Raw genomic sequence first — 14,226 nt, 5'->3', positions numbered from 1 at the left:
GATTAAAGGACAGCGTGCGAATGAAACTGGTTAGTTTCAGCAAGGAAGTCTACCATGTTGACACAGATCAGGATGAGACACCTGCACAGAAAGTTTTTTACGAATACACAGACCTGTTCAAAGATGAAGTCGGTGGCTTACCTGTAACCTACTCAATGAAACTCACTCCAAACGTGCCACCTGTCGTCAACCCTCCAAGACGCGTTCCTGTTCCCATGCAGTAAAGGTTAAAGAGGAACTCCAAAGAATGCAGGCCGTGGGAGTAACTGAACCAGTGGAGGAACCCACAGAATGGGTATCCAACATGGTCGCAACACACAAAAAGAATACCGATGATGTTCATATGTGCATTGATCCAAGGGATCTGAACAAGGCACTAATGCAACCTCACCATCCCATCCGAACTGTGGAGGAAGTAGCTGCTCAGATGTCTGGAGCAACCATCTTCTCAGTTCTGGATGCAAAGAGCTCCTTCTGGCAAATCAAACTAGATCCTGCCTCATCTCTTCTCACTACATTTGCAACACCTTTTGGCAGATTCACATTCTTGAGAATGCCCTTTGGTATCAACACCGCCTCTCACACGAGTGTCCTCAGGCAGCCTCTGAATGCTAGACACTCGGAGACCTGTGTCTCTGAGTGGGAGACCAGAGATCACATTAACATGTGTATTAACAAACATGCCACGTTGGCCCAGTTTATTTTTCTTATCATTTTCTGTTGTTCAGTTCATTTGCTGTCATGGATAAAAAGTCTTTTTTCAGTCCATTAACACCAAAGCAGGTGGTGAGATTACAAACACAGAGAGGACATGACAAGATTGGAGTTGTAAGTAAGGTATGTGCTGAACCTCGCTCTTATGTCGTTGAGTCGGATGGAAAGGAAGACAGGCGCAACAGACAACATCTTCTGCCTGTGAGCGAGCCTCAACCGGAAAAGCTCGGATGAAACTGAACCCGATAAAGCACAACCCAACAAACATGAAACGATTCAAGTTCAACTCGCCCCACCACAACTTGGCACAAAATAGTCTGAACAAGTGATCAAGGACAGAAAAACGCAGGGTAAAATGAACACACCTAAAAAATGCCAAGTATGCTCTGATGACAACATACCGAACCAGATCTGGTAGAGTGTCTAAACCAAATAGTAAATACCTGGATTAAAAGCACACTGATGCTGTATTTCCTGTTTTGAAATGTGTTTTCTCTCATGTTATGTTGTTGCATATTTGTTGCATTTAAGACAATGATTAATGATTAATCATCCATGATTAAGACTGATTATTATAAGCAAACCTACAGTAACTAAACATCTGACACACTGAGCAGGAAAGTGCAGGAGGGACAGGTGAAGAGGCCGTGCTGCTAGAGAGCTAAGCTAAGCTAGGTGAATCCCTAAAGACGCAGTGAGTGAATACTGTGAATATAATTAGCGGGCGAATCAACAGAGAGTGTGCTTTGGAGAAAGCATGTGAAGATTACACTATGAAATTGGATGTTATCTATATTTTATCAGTTTTTTTTAAAATTCATTGTACATAGATAATCTACAAAAAACACCACTGTGCACTGTAACAGGAAGTTACAGTGCACAGTGAGAGCCAACACCAAGTGAGCAATGTGAAACATCATGTTGCTCAATATTTTGGAAACTGATTGGCCAGGTTTTAATGACTTGTGCTCACGACAGATGATGTGAGTCCTCGCCTGATGTTGACTCTGGGGAGGACGAGCTGGTGAAACGAGGGCTACTGGTAGATATCCTTGTCTCCAGAGTCTAAGGAAAACACGTCTTTTGACTTCATATGGGTTGTACCAATTTGTCACAGTTCCATCTGACTTGCTATAGGAACCCCCGGCACACTTCAGCGTCTCATGGACCAGGTGCTGCAGGCCCATGCTGTATGTAGCGTCAGCAGTGACTCTTTGGCGGTGCATTTGGCCACAGTGCTGGAGTCAATGAAACAGGTGGGGCTCGCAGCCAGTCTTAAGAAATGTGCGGCTGGATGGAGGGAGTTACAGTGTTTGGGGAGGCATCCCAAGACCAAAAAACAGCTAGTAAGGTAGTAAGGTTCCTGGGACTTGCTGGTTATTACTGCTGGTTCATGCCAGTCTTTGCAGAGCTGACCGACTCTTGACCAGCTTCACCTGAAAGTGTGCCCCAGATCTGGTCCCCTGCAAGACACCTCTAACTTTACCCTCACCTTCATCCTAAAGCTTCGCGCTGAGGGCCGTTTTCTCCCAGCAGGTAAGACGGCTCCCCAGCCTAAGTGGGAGAGGGAGTGTATGTGGCAGTGGGGTGTGGTTTGTGGCTCAGCTGCAAGGGAGGAGTAGTCCAGTGAGTTCACAGGCAGGTGTGAGCAAGGAATGCGTTCATCTATTTAGTACGCTTGGACCAGAGCTGCAGGACTGAGCTAGTTGACTAAAGGAGTGTCTGTGGTGTTTTGAGTACACTGAGTACAAATCCCAGAATCAGAGAAACCCATTGTTACTGCCCATAATGTGTCCAGGTGGCTGTTTTTTGTTCCGCCTGTCTGTGTCTTTAAGAGTCTCTGCAGGTCCCTGATTGGAGAAGCTGACGGCTGCTGATTGGTCCCCTTATCATGGTAAATGGACTGATTCTTATATAGTGCTTTTCTATTCTCCCGGAGTTCTCAGAGCACTCTATACAACATGCCACATTCACACCCACTCATACAAGCACTTCTAAACACAAGTGCAAACTAATCTACACTCACACGCATTCACACTGAACGCATCGGAGGGCAACTTGGGGTTAGCATCTTGCCTAAGGATATTTGACACGTAGACTGGGGAAGCCAAGGATCGAACCACCGACCTTCCAATCAGTAGCTGATCTGCTCTACCACTTGAGCCACAGCCAGTCGTCCCGGGACAGCAACTGACAGCAGCGTCAGAGCCATCCTTGGCCTCCAGACCCTGTGTTACTCGTGTGTGTGTTCCTGAGGATTGCTGAGCTTCTGTATATAGTGTGTAGTTTAGAGTCACGTGTAAATAGTCACTGAAGCTGAAGGGTGAGCTGCCTTCTTATTTTCTGTCTCATTTTCTCCTGTTTATTCAGGTCGGGGTAGCATTTGTCTTTGGTTTGCTCTTTTTATCACGTAGGGTTTAGGTAGCACCTCCTTGACTGGTTTTGTTTGTTATTTTGGCCTTTGTTCACTCCGGAGTCACGCTGCAGTTTAGCCACAGTAAACCAGTTTCACATCTGAATCGGCTGTGGTATGGTTTTGGGGACCAGGGCGGGGTCACTCTTCTTTTAACATATGCTACATTCCTGTACCCCTAGACAGTGGCGTAACGCCCATAAAACCATTTTATTCAACACTGGTTGTGTGATGTGGTTCTGTGTAGGATTTTGTATTGAATGAGTTTAAAATGTTTTTGGTTTTTTTGTCATTGAGAATTTGTCCAAAAATCAGGTTTCAAAGATAGTGGAAGGTCTTTGTCCCATTCGGGGATGAGTACAGATATTGAGTTTGTGACTGAAAGTAGTGAATATAATTTTGAGAGAATAGTACATTTTTCTTGTCTTGTCCAAATCTTTGAAACAAATTCGTATCTGACATGAGTTTATTATCTTAAAAGAGGTGTGTGATTCCTTCTTGCGCCCATGCTGTAAAGTAAAGAATTGCTCTGTTGACCTGAAAGTCTGAGTGGTGCCACTTTGGAGAAAACCTGCTGGATTCTATTTGGGAGTTTGTGATTTCAAGGGTTGTTCATCAGGCTGGTGAGGTGGAGAAGATGAATGGGTTTTTTAAGCAGCAGTGGCATTTAATTAAAGCTGTAATCAAGGGACGTTCTGAAAGTTTATCGTTACCGTCTGCTTGTTCTAATTCTATCCAAGAGTTTTGTGCTACCTTTGGGTAAATCCAACTGATAATATGCTGTATCTACATATGCTTTTTAATAATATTTTTGATTCCAATGAGCTCTATTCAGTCATGGTTGATTTCACTGGGAAACAGTTCATTCATGATGCTCTTTTTCATTCATGGTCCTTGCTTTTAACCAGTTCTTTTTGCTGGAAATGTTCAAATGTAGCGATGACGGGACGTGAGACCGTGAGACAGTGTAAGCAGTAGAATGACATGTTGTTAACAGTTTTCAGGATAATCTGGTGCATTTTGGGGATTCCTGAGAAAATCAAGGTGTCTCAGTCTCAGTGCTCTTGTTTGTATGCGGAGGACAGTTTTCTTCTCAGTTTACAGATTTGCCCTCTGAGCTATTATTGCTGACACAGATAATCTGAGCTTCCAGTTGCCCTTTGGGAGTTTTTAAAAACATGCAAATAGAAGATTAACTAGTTTAACTTAGGGTGTCATCCAGTGTTTCCCAATCTTGTGGAGCCACGGCACATATTTCACATTAGAAAAATCACACGACACACCACCAGACAAAAATGTCACAAAAAGCATATTGATCCTTTTTCCCTGCGCACCAGGTATAGTGGAATTAACTCAGTTTGTCCCCAGTATAACTTTTTTGCTTTCTTCTGACCCCTACTCATACTGGGCCTTCATCTGGGTCAGAGTTTTCTCCAGGACCAGGTCAGACTGACTACCTTTTCTCTTCAAATATTTATCCATTGCTGTTAAACACTGTTCTCTCACTCACAGCATGATTATTATGAAATTCCTTCTTCTTCTTCTGTTTTACTGGCAGTTGGCAACCCATTTAATTAGAGCAGGTAGATGCACTGCCCTCTAGTGGAAGAGAATGTAATTGTTCTGCCCGTTACTCATGCTGATTGCTTGGAGTACTAATCAGGTGGAGCTAGATAATCTTACACAGCACACCTATGTGCTGCATCACAGTGCTCTGATCTAACAGCCCCGTGCTGCAATTTGGATTTCTCTGGCACTGAGAATCTCACATTCTCTCAGTGTATTGTGTGATCTCAGCCTAAGAACAATCAAATAGCCGTTTTCAAGTTATAAGGCTTTGTTGTTAATTTTCAATCAATAAATCATGAAGTTAACCTTGAAGAGCTTGGTGGATGTAAGCCAGATTTAATGAATTGTTAACATTACCCCAATCTTCTACCACTCTAAACATTTTGAGCGATCATGTTTGTAGACAGAATGCCATGCACGCACGAACACACACAAACACTTCCAAATACAGTGGGGGTGGTACCCACAGCTGATGACCTGATCAAACTTACCAACAGCTGATGAACAAACTACGACTACTGTGAGATGGTAAACCAAACCAATAAGTTGGACACTAACTGGAAGGTTGGTTGTAAAAACATGACCTCCTGGGCAGAGGTGAAAAGTCCAAGTCCTCATGTTGCAAACTGAGACATGAGCGCTGGTAAAAATCTTCACTTTCTATCATATTTGTATTTGGTTTCTTTTGAATGGAGATTTTCCTTTTTGCAACAAGTGTTCAAAATAAAACTTTATGTCTGTCATGGTCCCTGTGTGTGCCCGGCCAGCCCTGCAAGACTACATGTGTTTTTGTTTTAGTTTAAATCTCTGTTCCCCTCCCTCCTGCTCCTGCATCACTCGGGCTCCTGCCTTTGACATACTCACCTGCCGCTAATCACTCACCTGTTGCTCATCACTGTTTCTGGACACTACTAAAGGCAGCAGCTCAGAGCCTCTCGTGGCTGGAATATTGAACATGTTAGTGAGAAACCCGGCTTATAGATTCGACCCGCTGCTGCTAGCCTGACAACGTCTATACTGTGTGAAAACATGCAGACCTATGGGAGCTTGTGTCTGCGTGTGCGTATCATATGGATACACACATTTGGTATATGTATGCCAAGTGTTGATCATGACCTGGTTCTTGTCCTTCAGTGATGCGTTTGCAGCTGCAGTTCAGCTCTTTGCTCATGTACTCAGCTCCCTTTTCCTCTTCCTCACTGGCCCCTTTGCCTATCCACAGAAAGCCCTGCCCATCAGGGGTCCTCAGAAAGAAGGCATCATTAGAGTTTAGGCTGGCGGCACTGGCATCAACCTAAAACAGACAAGAAGTTCAGCATCTTTGCATAAACACATCATTACTTTACTAACGACAATCAGGAAATGGTTTACCTCAGCAATCCTGGTGATGGTGCCCAGGTTCCGTCTGACTTGGAAGAGTCGCGTAGGAGGTGGAGGAGGATGATCGCCCAGGCGGGATGTGCCGCTCTTATACACAATGAGGGGTTTAGATTTAAAAAGACTGAGCAGATGTGGGGGTTCTTTACCCTGAGGCACTCTGACCTGAAACCATATGAAGCAAACTGGTTTTTAACATACCAGTTAAAGAAAGTTGAAGACAATTATTTTTCACAGGACAATTTAAAGTGTTTCTGGTCGACTCGCCCGTTTTCTGTCTGTGTGTGTGTGCATGTGTAGGTCTGCTTATGTGCTTCAGGGGCGGAGCTTGCCTGGCTTCCTGCTCCTTTGGTATCACATCTGTGATCCATTGCTGATTATGGACCTGATTCCATTATGAATGATCTACACTCTAGTGTCAAAAGTATTTGCTCGTCTGCCATCACACGAATATCAAATTGAGTGATTTCTTAATCCAGAGGGTTTAATATGACCCAGCCAACAGTCTGGGAAGGCTTTCAACAAGCTTTCCACAAATGTGCATAAAAGAAGGGCCATTACGTTAGCTCCTGTCTGTATTGGGTTAGGGTCAGGTACATGGTATACACTCTTAGCATGTTTCAATGAATCACTGCACCAACTTCCTATTTTCTAGCAAAATATAAAGAAATGAGGAGTGGCTCAAGATTTTGCACAGTACTGTGCATTTAGAATAATTAACAAAGCAATCAGTACAAGTGCTTCTCATATTTATTTGACACTGGTGTTGTACCTGAACCGCATTCCCTCCCAGTGAACGATCCAGCTCTACGGTCAGGAACGCTGAGGCAGTTAGCTCATCCACAGAGCAGCTGGCTCCCTGCCTGCAGGAGACAGTAATAGTAATCAATATTCAGTTAGTCAAGTTACAGTAAATCTAGAAAGTGAACCAATCTATATTCTTAAAATAAAAATGCATAAAATAACTTTGTCACCAGCTCATTGTTATGGATTTCCAGTGGGAACCTTTTTACTTTGGTTCACTCAGTCCATTCTCCCACTTTGATTTAGTAAAATGTGAAAAAATTGAAAATAATCAGAAAAAACTACCAAACAAATAGACAAACATTCATGTTCATGTAGCTGTGATTCACTGTATTAGGAGTCTTAGCTGTCCATAGGGTGTTCTGTGATGGGAGCTTCCTCAGCTCTATGAGAAAAACTTTCAATTACCCTCATTTTGTAATAAAGATTCTGTATTATGGATGATGCATTATCATCCACACTTAGGACTAGTCATTTGAATTTAAAATTTGAGCCCTGTTTAATCCAGAATTGAATTCAAAATCCTGCTCCTCACATACAAGGTCTTAAATAATTGTCATGGTTAGCAGGGCAAACCGTGTGGAATTATTAAAGGACCCAAGATGCAGGCACTACTGATGTGAAGGAGCTTTATTTATGGTGAGTGAACATACAACAAAGACGAGGGTGGCGAAAGCAGAACTGAGAAAACCTAAACTGGGAAAACAAGCAAAAACCAAACATGAAACGGAGAAACAGGGAGATGCAGAAAGACACCGGGAGCTAACGAGACAGGAGGCAAGTAAAACTGAACACGCTCACATCAGACACGAACCTTCAAAGTAAAACAGGAAACTCAAAACACACACGAAGACAGAGACTCAGAGACGCGGGCTCTACACAGAGACCTGACTACACTAGAGGGGATACACAGGCAGGGCTGACACAGATCAGAGGGAGCACAGAATTAACACCAAACCAAATAACAAAGCCTAAAAACTAGAACTCAGGAAGTTCTACAAAACTAGGGAGCTAGAAATACTAGGACAGAAACCAAAACACAAACAGTCATAATTCATAATAAAATCAAAAGTAAAAGTACAAAAACCAAAAATAACTGAGTCACCGACCTGTGACAATAATCAGGCCCCATCTTATCTTAATGTATTAATTAATCAACAATATTCAACATATGGACACCACGGCGCCAGCTGCTCAGGCCCAAGGCTGGAGCCCACCAAAACAACTCCTTGATAACGACTGTGTGATGACTATTCTTCCCATCCCATGCAAGGCCACCTGGGTTGGCTGGCAGACTGTTTACTTAGCCTGATGGGGCGAAGGACACTGTCTCAGCTGAACTCTGGACACGCACACACACACACTTACACTGATAAGCACGCACTCATCCCCCTCCCTTTCCAAACGCCTTCGATGCTTGTTTCCTGCGGGGGAAGACAGACGGCGGGTCTGCGCGCCGCGCTGGAATGGTATAGGACGTATAGGACGTATAGGACGACTGCTGTGGTCCTTCGGATTACCCCCCACCCCCCTATCCACCCCTGTGGCTAGTCACGTGCTCTAATGTTGTGATGTGGACATTAATGTGCTCTCTGTGCAGAGGAGTTTTTTTTGTTTCCTGTTCTCATGCTGTCCTCCCATAGGTGCCCAGCGTGAGAAGAGGTCTCTTTTTTCCTCTTGTACTTTTTCCCATTGTTGTGTAATTTTTCAGTGTTTTCTCTGCAACGCTGACGATCTCCGACTGTATTCCCATGTGATGTCTTTGTTGTGTGTGTAAGTCGGGGGGTCCTATTCCTCTGCGGGGCAACCTGCATATGGCCAATAAAGCATTCATTCAATTCAATTCAATTCAATTCAATTCAATTCAATTCAATGACCTTGTAGTACCATATCACCCTATTAGAGCACTTCGCTCTCGCTCTGCAGGCCTACTTGTTGTTCCTAGAGTATTTAAAAGTAGAATGGGAGGCAGAGCCTTCAGTTTTCAGGCCCCTCTTCTGTGGAACCAGCTTCCAGTTTGGATTCAGGAGACAGACACTATCTCTACTTTCAAGATTAGGCTTCAAACTTTCCTTTTTGCTAAAGCATATAGTTAGGGCTGGACCAGGTGACCCTGAATCCTCCCTTAGTTATGCTGCAATAGACATAGGCTGCCGGGGGATTCCCATCATGCACTGGCTGTTTCTTCTTCTCTGACGTCTTATCATTCACTGTTTGTGTTTATACACTACTTTGCATTTGATCATTAGTTATTATTAATCTCTGTCTCTCTTCCACAGCATGTTTCTTGTCCTCTCTTCTTCCCCTCACCTCCAACCAATCACAGCAGATGGCCCCGCCCCTCCCTGAGCCTGGTTCTGCCGGAGGTTTCTTCCTGTTAAAAGGGAGTTTTTCCTTCCCACTGTCGCCAAAGTGCTTGCTCATAGGGGGTCATATGATTGTTGGGTTTTTCTCTGTATGTATTATTGTAGGGTCTACCTTTCAGTATAAAGCACCAGAAGGTGACTGTTGTTGGGTTTTGGCGCTGTATAAATAAAATTGAATTGAATACTAGGTTTTTGTAATTTTTTAAAAGTCTACTAACAATATTTACATAGATACCACTCTCCTTTTTAAGAAAAACAATAACAAAAACCTGTATTCTGATTAAAAAGACAGAAATCACATAGAGAATCTCATATTTCAAAATGTTACTGATGTAGCACTTGGTAAAGTGTAAAGCTAAAATATGTCCAAAACATTGCATAAATCTGTTGGTATTTGTGTTATTCAACTATATGTTTGGATTTTTGTCTGCTACATGTTTTTCCACCAGTAGGGGGCAGTCACGAAAAAAGAAAAACTATGTTCGAAAAAGGAAAAGAAGAAGAGTGTATTTTTGGGCTCTGTATGTGAAAGCCACGGTTCTGAAGTACCCAAATAAACTCGGTTCTGCTGTTTACACCAAGTTGTCCTGGAGTGGTGTAACATTTTGGAGGTTCCACCGAGATAGTTTTTGGGACTACTTCACACAGAGGAACACAGTAAAGGAGCGTGACAGAGCAAAGGAGCTAATGCTAACGGATTGCGACAGTCTAGCTAATGCCACGGAAACTGTGTTTTCTCCGGTCGGATACACTGAGAGAGTTTTACTCGTCTTAGTTATCTTTCAAGCATGTCTGTGAACCGTGAAGATTTTTTGTTGGAATTGGAGCAGAAGTTATGTGGACTTTCTTTGGAAAAACTGCTCAGAGTATGTGAACTATGTAATATTACAGAAAAGGGCAGCAAAGAAATACAAAGCAAATCTCGCAGAGCTCTCGTTAAGCTTATTAGCCAGTTTTGTGAACGAGAAGAGCTTTTACAGCGAGAGGATGAAGGCATGTCGGTGCTTCTGGAGCTAAATGATGTGCTGGTTTTGCTGGTGGAGGCGCGGTCAGCGGCTGTCGGCGCAGGAGCGGTGGTCCGGTCTTCATCTTCAGACAGAGCGGAGATGATGGTGGAGGCTGTGCACGAGGAGCAACTGGCAGCGGCGCGGGCACCTCCGGAGCAGCGGACAGGGCCGATGACATCGCTAGAGCATCAGGCGGCTCAAGGGACATCAGCGGAGCAGCAGGTGGCCATGAGGACGTCGCTGGACGGCGAAACACAGCGCAAGGGGAGAGACTGTATTGGCAACAGCTGCTGTAATGTTTCATCAGGTGGATTCAGAAAAGACTTCAGGATAAGTGGACATGTGGGTGAGTCTACAGCTAAAGACACGCTGAGTTTCAGTAGCTTAGAGCACCAGATGGAAAGCGGCTTAAAAACGGGCTACTCTGAAGCTGAGATTGTGGAGGCTGTCATACGTGCCATCAGTCCTGGGTTAAAACTAAGGAGCTATTTGGAAGGGAAAGAAGATCTCACATTGACCAGCCTGAGACAAGTTCTAAAAGCCCATTATGCAGAAACGGATGCAACAGTACTGTACCAGCAATTAACCAAAGCTACACAGGGGGCAAATGAAACACCACTTGAGTTCCTGATTAGAGTGCTGGATTTGCGTCAAAAAATCCTTTTCGCATCTGAGCGCACCCAGTCTAGCCTAAAGTATAACAAAGAACTTGTTCAAAGTCAATGTTTTCAGTCCATTAGAACGGGTCTTCTAAATGACAATGTCAGAGCAGAAATGAGAGCATATTTGCAGGATGAAAACTGTAGCGATGAACTCTTATTAATGAAAATGCAAACAGCCCAGTACAATGAAAGCGAGAGAGCGTTAAAGGCAAAAGCCCACAGGTCATTTAGAACAGGACTAAATGTAGTTGAGCAGAATGTAGCGCTTACTGATCCCCGCACAAGCCAGCCTGACACAAAACTGGCTAAAACCCTCAAAGATAACTCCTTATTTGCAAAAATTGAGGAAAGTAACTCAGCAATTAGGGAACTCACAGGACAGGTAGCTTCACTAGTGCAAACTGTCCAACGAGATAGAAGTGGTGATGGTGGTAGACAAGTCAGGGCATACAGAAAGGCAGCTCAGAGACCAAAAAGGCGATGCTCTGCATGTCAACAAGAAAACAGGGACTGTGACCATTGTTTCAAATGTGGCAGTGACTCTCACTGGGCAAAGGGATGTAAAGTAAGGGGAGCTCAGAAGCAGGAAAACTGGGCGGGGCTGTGACTGCGGGACAAGCCACAGCTTTACCACCAATGTCCCAATGTGATAACATTCCCAAGGCCCAAAGCTTATCCCTAGCATCACCAACCGACTCAGGAAATCCTAAAATTAGGAACCAACCCCCAAACGTGTTAAATTTAAGTACCAAAAAAAGAAAAGTAGCACAGCTCGTGGGCAGAAAGTGTCTAGTATGGTGTAGAATGAATAACTGCAAAACACAGGCACTGTGGGACACGGGAGCCCAAGTTTCAATAATGAGTGCATGCTGGAAATCAGACAATTTACCTCACTTAGAAGTTCACCCCATCAGCGATTTACTAAGTAAGGATGAACTTTTAGACTTGAGAGCTGTAAATGGATCTGAAGTCCCTTTCCAGGGTTGGGTAGAAGTTAGCCTTAGCCTTTGTGATTCGAGAGGAAAAGCTGTAGCTCAGAATGAGGTTCGGGTTCCAATCCTAGTAAGTCAGGATGTGATGCAAAAACCAATAATAGGGTTTAATGCTATTGAGGAACTGATAAAAAAAGACACTACTCAGTCCAGTGAAAGCTTGTCTTTACTCAGAAACTCTCTAAGAGTAGGATCAAGCAAAGCAGAAGCACTGTTGAACCTTATCCACACCACCAGTAGCGAGATAGTTACTTATCCTATCAGATCAGGACGCAAAGCTATTGTCGTACCGAGTGGACAAATGTACGGCGTTAGTTGTTCCATCAAAACAGACCTAAAGGTAAAAAGTGAAATGCTTTTTGAGCCAGATGAAAACTTGTCTTTAGATGAGGGTCTGAAATCTAACTGCCAGTTGCTGTCTATATCAGGCAGTACCCGCAAAGTCAATATCTATGTTACTAATGCTACCAAACATGACATTGTGCTGCCACCTAAAACCCTTCTAGGTAACATAGAGAGGGTAACACATAGTTATCCTGTAAATCTCAAAGAAGCTCAGATAGGCTCGATTGTAGAAAAAGACAATCAGAACCCACCTAGCTCAGCAGAAGAGCCTTGGGAACCACCTGTCAATTTGGGCCACCTTAACACAGAACAACAGGCAGTTGTCTTGAAAATGTTAAGGGAGGAGTCAGGCGCATTTGCTAAACACAAAGAGGAAGTTGGTTACATAAAAAATTTAAAAATGGATATCAAACTCACTGATCAGATTCCTGTAGCCAAATCCTATAATGCGGTCCCACGTGCTCTCTATGATGAAGTAAAAAGTCACATTCAGGACTTGTTAAAAAAAGACTTTATTCACAAATCAACCTCACCATATGCCTCTCCAATAGTGTGTGTGAGGAGGCGGGATGGAGGCCTGAGACTGTGTGTTGATTATAGGGGCCTCAATAAAAAGACCATTCCAGACAGACACCCTATTCCACGAATACAGGAAATCCTTGATGGACTTGGCGGCAATAGGTGGTTTAGTGTGCTTGACCAAGGCAAAGCGTACTATCAAGGTGAAATCAGCGAAGACTCAAAAAAATATACCGCCTTCACAACACCCTGGGGGCTGTATGAATGGAATAGAATCCCATTTGGGCTCACCAATGCACCTGCAGCTTTCCAGCGGAGCATGGAGGAAAGTTTGGAAGGCTTGAGGGACAAAATATGCACTCCATATTTAGATGATGTTTTGGTGTACAGTCAAACATTTGAACAGCATATTGAAGATTTGAGATCAGTTCTCAAACGTCAGCGGGCTTGGGGAGTAAAACTAAGACCTGATAAATGTGACTTGTTTAAAAATGAGGTCCGCTATGTGGGCAAAATCATTTCAGCAGACGGCTACAAAATGGATGACCAAGAGGTACAAGCAGTACGAGCTTTGAAGGACAACCCACCAACAAACATTAAAGAGCTGAGAAAGCTTTTAGGATTTTTAGGATACTACCGAAGCTATGTACAAGATTTTTCAAGACATGCAAAGTGCCTATATGATTTACTCTCAGTTGACCACACCCAAACACCAGCGCGGTCAGCCAAGGCGGGGCATGCTGCACCCACCCAAAAAATCATATGGAGTGACAGCCACCAAAAAGCACTAGACTATTTGGTGGATGTTTTGACTAATCCACCTGTGATGGCTTATCCTAAGTTTGAGGAACCCTTCATTCTGCACATCGATGCTTCAGAAGAAGGCCTTGGTGCAGTTTTGTATCAGAGGCAGGACAGTAAATTAAGAGTCATTGGATATGGGTCAAGAACATTAACACAAGCTGAGAGGAACTACAGGTGGCACTCAGGGAAACTTGAGTTTTTGGCACTAAAATGGGCTGTGACTGAGCGCTTTAGAGACTATTTGTTCTATGCTCCCTCAGTGACAGTGTACAGTGATAACAACCCTTTAACCTATTTTTTAGGCACAGCTAAACTGAATGCAACAGGACACAGATGGGTTTCTGAGCTGGCTGATTTTAACATAACACTGAAATACCGACCCGGAAAAAGTAACGTTGATGCAGACTTTTTGTCCAGAACACCTTCTAGTATGGATTCATACATGTCAGAATGTACTGAGCTGTGTTCGCCTGAAGTGTTAAGCGCAGTACTGAATGCCATTGAAACACAGGAAGACAAACAACTGGATTGGATATCAGCCATAACATGCAATCCAGAAGTAAACAAAATACTTACAGAAAATCTGCCAGATGTGAGGATCACAACGCAGGAGCTATTGCAAGCTCAAAAGCAGGACCCTGCCATAGCTTATGT

At 43.6% G+C, this 14,226-nt stretch overlaps 1 protein-coding gene across 1 annotated transcript in view; it reads right to left on the bottom strand.

Annotated features, from left to right (window-relative positions):
• Positions 1–14,226, bottom strand: part of scin (scinderin) — a 49,272-nt gene that overhangs the window by 13,931 nt on the left and 21,115 nt on the right. The window contains exons 10-12 of the mRNA XM_085379128.1: positions 6,846–6,936; positions 6,068–6,238; positions 5,813–5,990 (exon numbers count right to left, since the gene is read on the bottom strand). Coding sequence (XP_085235254.1) covers positions 5,813–5,990; positions 6,068–6,238; positions 6,846–6,936 — 440 coding nt within the window. The remainder of the gene's footprint in view (positions 1–5,812; positions 5,991–6,067; positions 6,239–6,845; positions 6,937–14,226) is intronic.

This window comes from Diplotaxodon limnothrissa, linkage group LG18 (assembly GCF_057381915.1).
Source record: "Diplotaxodon limnothrissa isolate DT_005_m linkage group LG18, D_limnothrissa_male_GT1.1, whole genome shotgun sequence".
Taxonomy (NCBI): Eukaryota; Metazoa; Chordata; class Actinopteri; order Cichliformes; family Cichlidae; genus Diplotaxodon; species Diplotaxodon limnothrissa.
Note: the sequence above shows the minus strand (reverse complement) of the source record. Positions and strands in the feature narration are given on the sequence as shown.